The 12,550-nt window shown below is 39.4% G+C and overlaps 1 protein-coding gene across 1 annotated transcript in view; it reads right to left on the reverse strand.

Annotated features, from left to right (window-relative positions):
- HOOK3 (hook microtubule tethering protein 3) overlaps positions 1-12,550 on the reverse strand; it is a 97,892-nt gene that overhangs the window by 57,569 nt on the left and 27,773 nt on the right. The window contains exon 3 of the mRNA XM_054178997.1: positions 7,760-7,832. Within this exon, the coding sequence (XP_054034972.1) occupies positions 7,760-7,832 (73 nt within the window). The remainder of the gene's footprint in view (positions 1-7,759; positions 7,833-12,550) is intronic.

Below are 12,550 nucleotides of genomic sequence, written 5' to 3' on the forward strand. Positions count from 1 at the left end.
GTGAGGGGTTTGGAACACAAGCCCTATGAGGAGAGACTGAGGGAGCTGGGGTTGCTTAGCCTGGAGAGGAAGAGACTCAGGGGTGACCTGATTGCTGTCTACAACTACCTGAAGGGAAGTTGTAGACAGGCGGATGTTGGTCTCTTCTCCCAGGCCGCCAGTACCAGAACAAGAGGACACAGTCTCAGGCTGTGCCAGGGGAGGTTTAGGTTGGATGTTAGGAAGAAATTCTATACAGAGAGAGTGATTGCCCATTGGAATGGGCTGCCTGGCGAGGTGGTGGAGTCACCATCACTGGAGGTGTTCAGGAGGAGACTTGATGGGGTGCTTGGTGCCATGGGTTAGTTGTTTAGGTGGGTTGGACGCGATGATCTTGAAGGTCTCTTCCAACCTGGTTTATTCTATGCATTCTGTATTACCCTCCTAGCTCCATCTTGGCTGTAGTGTACTAGAACATATATAGAACATACTGTTGAGTATGAGACTGACCTTAATTATGCAACATTAACCTGACAAACTGACTAAAATGAAGCATAGATGATGTTCCCTGAGCTACTCAAGGAAACATGATCTGGCAACATCATATGACTTACAAGTCTGAGGGTTTGGGGTTTTTTATTGTTGTTTCTTAGTTCATTTTTATTAGCCTGTCATACAAAAACTCTGTTTTTATTTAGTGAAAACTTACTAGTTTCAAACTGAAGGTCTGTAAGGGTAACCTGTCTAAACGTTTTTTTGAACATACACAAGTAACAAAAGTAAAGCCCTTAAGCTTGTAATCGATGAGAAAAAAAAAGGAGCATGGATTAGCAAATTTTGTGTCCTCTAATAATTTGAGAGTCGGTCCCCAATTTTGAATTTATGCTTTTATCACAACTGATATTCTGAACCCTTATCAGGAAAAAAAAAAGGCAAACAAAAATAAACAAACAAGAAACCTAAAAGGCTGCTCATGAATTCATGGTTCCTTCCCTTGGGGAACAAAACAAAACCAAACCCAGCAAGATGATACTGTATGCCAAAAACTAGCTCCCATTATTCCACCAGTCAACAGCCTGTACTGTAGCAATTACAACTGTTACTGAAGTCAAATGAATTCTTAAAAAACAGGTTTCTTTACTTAGTCCTCTAGTCTAAGTAGTCTGTGTTCTAATTTCATTTATTCTTCGGTTTTGCAGTATTGTATCAAACAAGGTATTCAAACCATACTTGTTGCAGAAAGTGTAGTGGATCCTATTGTTTGAATGTGCTGTTCAATAATGAAACAAACACAATTTGCTACTATAAACATGGATTAAATTGTGCTTTAAACCGATGCTGGAGTCTAAATGCCAAAGTAAAAAGTCCAGAACAAAAAGTCAGAAATCAAGTTGAACAAAGTATTTCCTTCCTTTCCCAAGTTAGGTTTAAAGCCCATTAAATACAAAGCGGGGGGGGTTAAAAACGAATGTGCCAAGTGTCAAATTTATCCTAGCCTTCAGGCAGTCAAAAAGCTATTCTTTAATTGCCAAAACTGACACATGTATCAACTCATTAACTGTTTATATTTCTATTCTGTTACTGGTATTCTGGTACCACTTGACTTGAATATTTTTCTTCCTTATTAGGGAATTTCATTCCTGCAAAAAAACTGGCAATAGAATTATTTTCTACTCTGTCATCTTCTTCAGCACAACATATGAGGAGAGGCTGAGGGAGCTGGGATTGTTTAGCCCAGAGAAGAGGAGGCTCAGGGGTGACCTCATTGCCCTCTACAACTACCTGAAAGGTGATTGTAGCCAGGAAGGGGTTGGTCTCTTCTCCTAGGCAACCAGCATCAGAACAAGGGGACACAGTCTCAAGCTGCGCCAGGGGAAGTTTAGGCTTGAGGCAAGGAGAAAATTCTTCACCGAGAGTCATTAGTCTTTGGAATGGGCTGCCCAGGGAGGTGGTGGAGTCACCATCCCTCGAAGTCTTCAAGAGGAGATTGGACATGGCACTTGGTGCCATGGTCTAGTCATGAGGTTTGTGGTGACAGGTTGGACTCGATGATCCTCGAGGTCTCTTCCAACCTTGGCAATACTGTGATACTAGTGTGTACACAGTTTAAACTCTGACTGCTTTAAAGTGCTGAGTTGTACAGCAGGAATGAAATACGCCTTTGCTCCCCACCCCAACATAAAATTGCAGTTAAGGCAGGGAGAAGCAGGCTTTCTCATTGCCTAGGGGAAAACAAACTGTTGTGCACACTAATGTACACTATGCCCCAGAAATTTTAACCCTAAACTAGTAATAACATTTCTCTACTAAATGAAGTAGACAAGATTTGGTGGTCAGCTGCAATATGCAGCGTGCTCGCTGAATCCTTCCTACTTTGCAAGTTCTAACATTTTCCTTTGCTGTGCATTGCTCACTCTCATAAATCAGAAAACCTGCACCAAAACTATGAATATCACGACATCCCTGTAAGTTCACTCATTTGCTTTAAACCAATACAGCAACAGGAAAGAAAAAATATTGCCTTCTTGCAGTTATCAGAAAGTAAACTGCTGACAACCAACAACAAAGAAAGCCAAGTCATATATTCTTGTTTATTGCCAATAAAGGACAGCAGCCAATTCAATGCATGATTTTCTGAGTATCTCTTTCAACAGTGGTTAGGAGGACTATATTAGGCCTATAGTAACTTCTATCACCACTGTTCCACAAAGTAAAAACACCTGCATATTACATTTGGTTTGTTTTGTTTGATTGTATTAAAAAAACAAACAAACAAAACCCAAAAAACCCCACAACATTTAAAAAAAAAAACTCACACCACAAAACCCCCCAAACACACAAGAATACAAACTTATCTCCCCTGCTAGACTGCCTCCTTTTGTGTTTCATATGCTACTGGAGGCATTGTGAAGTAGTGAGATAACCCAATTATCATTTCTGACAGTGTTTCTTAAATTAAGAAGGGAAATCTGTATCACTGAGTTATGAAAAAACATGTAGCCTACACTTTAAATCTGGTGGCAAACGAACAGAAGTGCACGGACTGAATGACAGACGTATGAACAACCCAATTACTAATAGTGTTTACTCATACACAAAGGACAGTTGGTAAAGTATAGGATTACTTTCCTAATTACAAAATAGGAGTTAAAATATCACATTTTGTGCCTTTTAGCATTCTTCAGACAGAGGAAGTGATATATTAAAAAATGTATGCAAAAACTTGGAGAACACATCTCTTCTAACACAACAAACAAACAAAAAAGCCACACCAAAAAACAAAACAACCAAACAACAACAGAAATCAGTCTTTAAGTCTTCAGTTCTTATTTACATAGATGTACAGAAAACAAGAAAGAAGGACATCATCAAGACACTGAAATTTGACCTGACATTTTTTGCACCTTAATCACATAAGGAAGTTACTTAGTTTTGGTTGTTTTCTTTTCATTCATGCTTGTTAAGCCTTAGTATTTACCAGCTGATAGGAGACAAAAATTTTTTCCTGTAGCTCCACAAGAGAGTTTCACAAGTTGCGGCTCTGCTTTGAGTCAGTTGAAATCTTATTATAACAAACAATTCTCAATTTTTTGTTCTCCAAACAGCCAAGATTTCAATATTCCTTAAAGAAAAGCTGCAGAAATATTTCAGTAAATAAAACCCTTATATCCAGCTGTTTACTTGCAATTCCAGATGTTTCTTTGAAAAGTTCATTTAAATAATCTGCTCTACAAGAAGCAAAACTAACAATTTTTTAAAAAAAATTTTTTTTAAGGGATTGTGTCTTTTATTCACCATTTGGTCAATATAGCCTCATAAATGGTCCCCTAATTTCGCTGGCAACCCTGGTGGACAAAACATTCCAAAAGAGCCTATGATGTTGATGTAAGCACTAGAGCATTTCAATTGAAGCCCTTCCCTAGGTGCTCTGAAGGACTGTTGGTTGCCAGAACAAAATGGAAAGATGAACTAACAGACAAAATGACACTACTTTAATTTCCTTGACTACTTAGACTGCAAATGGGAATTTGGAAATGTACATATATCACTCCCTGAATAAATCTGGACAGAAACTACACTAACATCTGCATGGGAAACCATGTTCTTCAGGTTTTATAAATCAAAATGCTCCTCAGTTGTACTACTGCAAATCCCATTGTACTAGAATACCAAGAGATACAATAAACCAGCACATCAAAACTTTGGACTTCAGCAGAGCCAACTTTGCCCTTTTCAAGCAATTGCTAGGGAAAACCATAGAATCTATAAGGTTGGAAAAGACTTCAAAGATCAAGTCCAACCTGTCACCACAGACTTCATGACTACTAAACCATGGCTTCAACTGACATGTCCAATCTCCTCTTGAACACCTCCAGGGATGGTGACTCCACCACCTCCCTGGGCAGCACATTCCAATGGCTAACAGCTCTCTCAGGGAAGAACTTGCTCCTCACCTCAAGCCTAAACTTCCCCTGGCACAGCTTGAGCTTGTGTCTTCTTGTTCTGATGCTGGTTGCCTGGGAGAAGAGACCAACCCCCACCTGTCTACAACCTCCCTTCAGGTAGTTGTAGACAGCAAGAAGGTCTCCCCTGAGCCTCCTCTTCTTCAGGCTAAACAACCCCAGCTCCCTCAGCCTCTCCTCGTAGGGCTTGTGCTCCAGGCCTCTCACCAGCCTCACTGCCCTTCCCTGGACACATTCAAGAGTCTCAATGTCCTTCCTAAATTGAGGGCCCCAGAACTGGATACAGTTAGGTGTGACCTAACAAGTGCTGACTACAGGGGCACAATGACTTCCCTGCTCCTGCTGGCCACACTATTCTTGATCCAGGCCAGGATGCCATTGGCCTTCTTGGCCAGACTGCTGGCTCATGTTTAGGTGGCTGTCAATCAGTATCCCCAGGTCCCTCTGCCTGGCTGCTCTCCAGCCACTCTGACCCCAGCCTGCAGCACTGTATGGGGTTGTTGCGACAAAAGTGCAGCACCTGGCACTTGGACATGTTGAATGCCATCATGTTGGACTCTGCCCATCTGTCCAGCCTGTCAAGGTCCCTCTGGAGAGCCCTTCTACCCTCTAACAGATCAACACCTGCTCCCAACTTGGTGTCATCTGCAAATTTACTGATGATTGACTCAACCCCCTCATCCAGATCATCAATAAAGATATTGAACAGGATGGGGCCCAGAACTGATCCCTGGGGGACACCAGGGTACTAGAAGGCAAATGGGCCCAGGCAAGTAGGTTAATATTCAAGGCCACTCTTCCAGGCTCAAGATCAGAGCATTCCAACAAGTAGGAAATGGAGAAAGGGAGCCAGGGGACTTGCATGGTTATGTAGGGAACTGCTGAGCAAACTCAAGTGGAATATGAGAGTCTACAGATCATGGAAGAAGGGGCTGGCCACTTGGGAGGAGTATAAGACTGCTGTCAGAGGATGTAGGGGGGCAATTAGGAAAAATAAGGCCTCCTTGGAATTCAGCCTTGCAAGGGAGGTCAAGGACAACAGAAAGGGCTTCTTCAAATACATTGAAAGAAAAACTAACACTAGAGGCAACATAAGCTCCCTGCTGAATGAGGTGTGTGCCTTGGTGACAGAGGATACTAAATGCCTTCTTTGTCTCCGGCTACACTGGTGGAGACTGTCCTCAGGAGCCCCAGAGGAAGACATGACAAAGGAGGAGTTTTCCTTGGTTGATGAGGACTGGATTAGGGAAGAGCTAAGTCTTCTGGACATCCATAAATCCATGGGTCCTGATGGCATGCATATGCAGGTGCTGAGGGAGCTGGCAGAGGTCATTGCTACACCACTCTCCACCACCTTTGGTAAGTCATGGTGGACAGGAGAGGTGCATGGGGACTTGAGGAAGGGATATGTCACTCCAATCTTCAAAAAGGGTAAGGAGGAGGACCCAGGTAACTATAGGCTGGTCAGCCTCACCTCCATCCCCCAAAAGGTAATGGAGCAACTTATCCTTGGAGATGTCCATAGGCATATCAAGGACAAGAGGGTCATTAGGAGCAGTCAGCATGGCTTTACCAAGGGGAAGTCATGTTTGACCAAGCTGATAGCCTTTTATGAGGCTATAACCAGGTGGATAGATGACGGCAGAGCTGTGGATGTGGTTTATCTTGAGTTCAGTAAAGCATTTGTCACCGTATCCCACAGATCCTCACAGCTAAACTGAGGCAGTGTGGTCTGGATGATTGGATAGTGAGGTGGATTGAGAACTGGTTGAAGTGAAGGAGTCAGAGAATTGTGGTCAATGCAATGGAGTCTAGTTGGAAGCACATATCTAATGGAGTCCCTCAGAGGTCAGTACTGGGGCCAGTACTATCCAATATATTCATCAGCAACCTGGATGAGGGAACAGAGTGCACTGTCTACAAATTTGCTGATGACACAGAACTGGTGGAATAGCTGACACACCTGAAGGCTGTGCTGCCATTCAATGAGACCAAGACAGGCTGGGGAGTTGGGCAGGGAGATATTAAATGAAATTCAACAAGGGTAGGTGTAGAGTCTTGCACCTGGGAAAGAACAACCCCATGTATCAGTGTAAGCTGGGGACTGACCTGCTGGAAAGCAGTGAAGGGGAAAAGGACCTGAGGGCCCTAGTGGATGGAAGGATGACCACGAGCCAACAATGTGCTCTTGTGGCCAAGAAGGCCAACGCCATTCTGGGGTGCATTAGAAGGGGTGTGGTTAGTAGGTCAAGAGAAGTTTTCCTTCCCCTCTACTCTGCCGTGGTGAGGCTGCATCTGGAATATTGTGTCCAGTTCAAGGCCGCTCAATTCAAGAAGGACAGGGAACTGCTTGAAAGAGTCCAGCAGAGAGCCACAAAAATGATTAAGGGAGTGGAACATCCTCCTTATGAGGAGTGACTGAGGGAGCTGGTGCTCCTTAACTTGGAGGAGACTACGGGGTGACCTTGTTAATGTTTATAAATATGTAAAGCGTGAGTGCCAAGAGGATGGGGTGAGGCTCTTCTCGGTGATGCCCAATGACAGGACAAGGGGCAATGATTGCAAGTTGAGGTGTAGGAAGTTCCATGTAAACACAAGGAAATTTTTTTTCACTGCGAGGGTGATGGAACACTGGAACAGGCTGCCCAGGGGGGATGTGGAGTCTCCCTCTGGAGATATTCAAAACCCACCTGGATGCATTCCTGTGTGATCTGCGCTAGGTGATGCTGCTCTGGCAGCAAGTTTCGACTGGATGATCTTTCAAGGTCCCTTCCAACCCCTAACATTCAGTGATACCAAGTGATGCCAAGTACAACCAACAGAGATGAAAAAACCACAGGACTTCCTCTCTCCTAAATCTCAGTGGTTGTGCAGACCTGGCAAAGCCTAAGGAAACACCACTTTGCCACTTTTATCTAAATAAATTGCCTATTATTCTCCTATCTTTTTAGGCAGCTGCTGTTGTGGGGTTTTTTTAATTCTACTTTCACACTATGGGTTAAAAAAAATAAAAATCTTTCATTCAACATCTGAGAGTGGCAACTGATGTATAGCATCTATTTTAATATTTCCCTTTTACATTTTTAAACATATTTACAAACTGAAAATGTTGGTTTTGGGTTTTTTCTTGCTAAACTGTGTAGGACTAAAATATTTTTAAAAAAAAAATCAACCAAGTAAGTACAATTAAAATGGTCTAATATTCAATATGCTGTAACAAAGCAAGGTCTTAATCTAGAAATATGCTAACACTTAGAGACAATATTATATTAAGAACTGAAATACAGATTCACAGACAAGCAAAGTAAGTAAAATACCTTTAGTCGCCAATTATCTCCTACTTCTGTTTTGATCCTGTTCAGCCAATTATCATCAAAGTAAGCTGGATCTCTGTAACAGAACAAACAAAAAAATTATTAATAGTTAAAAACAGGTTGTAGAAACTGCAAGGATACCTTAGTGATTAAGCTCCTGTCTCAGGCTAAGGTTATTTAAATGTGTCTCTCTGTATCCAATACATGGCCCATAAACATTAATTCAGAATCCTGTTACTACTCACTCTCTTAGGGTCTTGTACCCTTCTGACACAACAGCTGCATTTTTGTGCCATGAAAATCTAATACTTTTGAGGAAGCTGCTGTACATGGAATGCATTTTGACAGTTTTTACCCCTTAAAATCTTCCTGTACTTTTCCAGATAGTGCTGGAGCAATATTTGATTTCATTACTTGAAAGTGTTGCAAAAATTATTAATATTCCACATATTACAGATTCCTATTGCTACACACTGCTTACAACTATTCAACTTCTAAATTAAAACCTTGAGACTGAACAATATATATGCTGTCTTTTATACAGTTGATGTCAGAAGGATAGAGTTAAAATTTCTAGGCTGAGTAATGACCTGATCTGAAACCAGGGTGACAAAAATGGAAAGCCCTGAAGACTAAAGGGCAATATGAACTCAGAGGTTAAAATAATCAGAAACAAGACATAGTAATTAACAGCAGTATCTAAAGACAGTAAAAATCTGTCAGCCTTTGTAGAAAATGCCCTTTTATGGCTTCTTTACATAAACCAGAGACAGCTTTGAACAGATACCAAAACATCAGTGTCGCCTACATAATCTTTGCTGATTCTAATTCTAAAAAACACACCTCAATGAGGAAAAATTAAGCATAAATGTAGGACCACCTTAATATAATGGATTCAGTAATAGCAAACCAATAAGGTAACTGACGAGAGCATGCATACAAAGATTTATGTGGTATACAATTGTTTTTTTGTATGGGATATAAACTGTTTGAGCCAGCAGTGTGCTGTATTTGTGATTAATCACCTAGAAGTAATTGCTACTGAACCAAAATAAAGTGAGTATCTCAACTGTTTCTGTTGATCAGCTTTGCACTCCAGGTAAAGGACTTAGTGAGATCACAGTGAGAAGAGTAAAAAAGTATCACTAAGTTTTCATGACTGAGAACACATTTTACTATTATTTCATTTGCAAAAACCAACAGTGTTTGGCAAATCTCTTTTCATGGTAACCCTAGACAAATCTTTTTGTGAGCACCTTTTCTTCAACTTTTTCTTATGTTCCACACTTTTAATGACACAATTGAGAAAGAACTGCAAGCAGTAGGTGCTCTGAGTATACTTCTATTTCTATACATTTCTCCACTCTCTTCCTTTTCTCACAAGCACCTTCTGTAAGTTTTTTCTTCAAGACAACTCTGAAGACCCTTTTGCCCCCAAGTTCCAAGATGATCTAAAAGGGTAACATTTTCACTTAAGTCAAATTTTCCTTAGCATACAGAATTTTGAAGATGCTAAGGTCAGAAATAAGGAGAAAGAATGCACTAAATGTAGCTATTCTTAATGGACTAGGTCAATGTAATATAAGGAAAGGCTCATCTTTCATGCAACACAAAGTTAGTATAGTTGGGGGGTAAAAAAACCAACTTGTTTTATGTAAACATAAGCCTCTAAAAAGTCACTGTGGTTGGCAGGTTAGTTTCACATGTAGCAGTGTAAGTCCAGAAATTAGAACACTTCATTTGCCATTGTGCACTATTAGATTCACTGTTGTACCCCAAAAATACCATTATATCTTTTTGTAAGGGCAAGTTGTCATGAGATCTTCTAGCAGAAGTTCAAGAAAACTGTTTCTGGAGGTTCAAAAGTAATTTGTATCATATATGCTGTAAACCAGCAAATACCCCAGTACTTAGATCAGGGAGCAGACTTTGTAGCCACAATTTGTACCTGATGCACAGAATCTCCTGTATTCTGTCTTCCCCACAAAGCCTTCCTCGCAATGCATCAAGGTCTGCAAGAAGCCCATGATAAAATACACAGGAATGGAGAGAGATCACAAAGAGCAGTGCTTCTGAATTGACATATTCCAACTGCTATTTTGAACCTTCTGTTACAGACTGTTGAAAATTCTGGCGTATTTCCTTTCCTCTGACATGGCATCCTCAAACATATAGCTGGGAGACCAGCTTGGCATTGATGACTCCAAATTACTCCCATTCAAAACCAGTGCAGCTCTAGCACATAACAATCTTAAACCATGAAACAACAAAAAATATTATCCAGAGTTTATTCAGGTTTTGAAACAGATGTTTTCTAATACCTTTCAAAAGGCCTCTGTCCTCAGAAGACTAAAATTAAGTTTATTTGAATAAAGATCTACTAGAGATGAAGAAAGCTCATATTGAGCTTTTAATGAAACAGCTTTCCTTGCAAGAAGTCTTAATTTGACTAACTGCCACTCAATGACAAGATCAATATGGATAGTAATGGGGAAAAAAAAAGAAAGAAAAAGAAAAAGAAAGAAAAAGAAAAAGAAAGAAAAAGAAAAAGAAAGAAAAAGAAAAAGAAAGAAAAAGAAAAAGAAAGAAAAAGAAAAAGAAAGAAAAAGAAAGAGAAAGAAAAAGAAAGAGAAAGAAAAAGAAAGAGAAAGAAAAAGAAAGAGAAAGAAAAAGAAAGAGAAAGAAAAAGAAAGAGAAAGAAAAAGAAAGAGAAAGAAAAAGAAAGAGAAAGAAAAAGAAAGAAAAAGAAAAAGAAAGAAAAAGAAAAAGAAAGAAAAAGAAAAAGAAAGAAAAAGAAAAAGAAAGAAAAAGAAAAATAAATAAAAAGAAAAAGAAATAAAAAGAAAAAGAAAGAAAAAGAAAAAGAAAGAAAAAGAAAGAAAAAGAAAAAGAAAGAAAAAGAAAAAGAAAGAAAAAGAAAAAGAAAAAGAAAGAAAAAGAAAAAGAAAGAAAAAGAAAAAGAAAGAGAAAGAAAAAGAAAAAGAAAAAGAAAGAAAAAGAAAAAAAGAAGAAGAAAAAGAAAGAAAAAATAAAAAGAAAAAAATTTTTTAAAAAAAAAAGAGAAAAAGAAAAAAAAAATACAAGGAAAAAAAGAGTTCAAGCCTCATGCAGGCCCACTTGGTTCCATTTGAGGTATAAAAAGCATTCTAGCATCTTACAGATGGGTCTTCTGGGAACTGCAAACAGCCAAGCAAGCCTTGCTTACAATTCGCTCACAACTACAAGGTGCTTATGCAGCTAAGCAAGAAAGCAGGTATGCCTAACTACCTGTGCCTCACCAGCAAAAGTAAAACCTAAACCGAAAGGACTTCATTAAGGATTGTACTTTATCATTAAGAACTGCACCTGATCACTAATGTCTTTAGCTGCTCAAAGCTGCACTGCTATGAAGATAGCCATTATTGAAAATAACGTCTCGAAGAAGCAGCATGAGTAACTATAAGCTGCCCAGAAGCAGTCCTGCACTAATAAAGGGCAGTAGAAAACTGACTGGCACGTCATCATTACCATGAGATGACTTGTTTGAGGCAGCATTTTGAATTCACTAAATTCCTAAGCTTACATCCAGCCTTGAATAATCTCTTGCAGTGGTTACCTTACAGTTTTGTTTGTGTATCAGCTCTATGCAGTATCTGAATAGCACTACAGGTAACTGGGACTTTTCTTCAGAGTGCAAGACACTTATGCTGCTGTTAATGCTGTATCACTTCATGTGATATTTATTTCAGCACTACTCATTTATACCATCTTCATCTATTTTGCATGCAAATTCACTTTTATTTAAGTGATCATCTCTTCACATCTAAGATGCCAAGAGAAAAATATTCTTCTGAGGAAAATCAACCCACAGATCATGTAGTATAACACATGACTATTAGTCATTTTAACAGTGGTACAGTAAGCTGCTTTAAGAAATGTCTGTTCACAAAAAATTCCCTCCCCCAGCAATATACAAAAGCACAGCTTTTGTGTTCTCCATGTGTCAAAACACACAGCATGCTGCAATGCATACTATCACAGATTAATAATTCATTATGTGGAGCACAATGAACAGAAGACAAATGAAAATAAATATCTACCATCTCTTACATTTACCAAGGCCAGTATGACAGACAAATTAAAAATTAAATGAGGGACACCTGGTGCTAAACAGTCTTCAGAATGGGAAGAAAGGACAATTTAAAACTGTAGTATAAAACTGAGAATTATGTTGTTCTAGGGTTACCAATGGACAATGAAAACAAAAGTACTATTAATGATGGATATGAAATTTAAAAAAAAAAAAAAAACACAAAAGGATGCAATTGAGAAGTAAGATGTGGAACTTCATCTGCACTGAAAGGTATAAGATACATAATTGTAGGCTGTCTACTTAGAGAGCTCAGACATTTTCTTTTATTTCCATTACTTACTCCTGGATTCCAGCAAGCTGTAAAATAATCAACACTGATTGAGTACAGGCAATCTTGCCTTACTGTATTTCATATTAATTTCTAGTCAGAAGGACCAGTAATCCTCACAACTGAACCACAAATGAACACTGAATCTTACAGAATAATACTAAGATAAGCACAGGCTGAATTTCTTCCTCTGAGACAATGTAGTTATTAACATTGTAGAATTTCATTCAGTGATACTCTAACCTGAATTTCTAAGATAAAGGTTTTATGATTATGTGTCCATCAGGACACCTGTATTGGTCTCTTCTCCCAGGCAACCAGCACCAGAACAAGAGGACACAGTCTCAAACTGCTCCAGGGGAAGTTTAGGCTCGAAGTGAGGAGAAAGTTCGTC

The sequence above is a fragment of the Dryobates pubescens genome, chromosome Z (assembly GCF_014839835.1).
Source record: "Dryobates pubescens isolate bDryPub1 chromosome Z, bDryPub1.pri, whole genome shotgun sequence".
Taxonomy (NCBI): Eukaryota; Metazoa; Chordata; class Aves; order Piciformes; family Picidae; genus Dryobates; species Dryobates pubescens.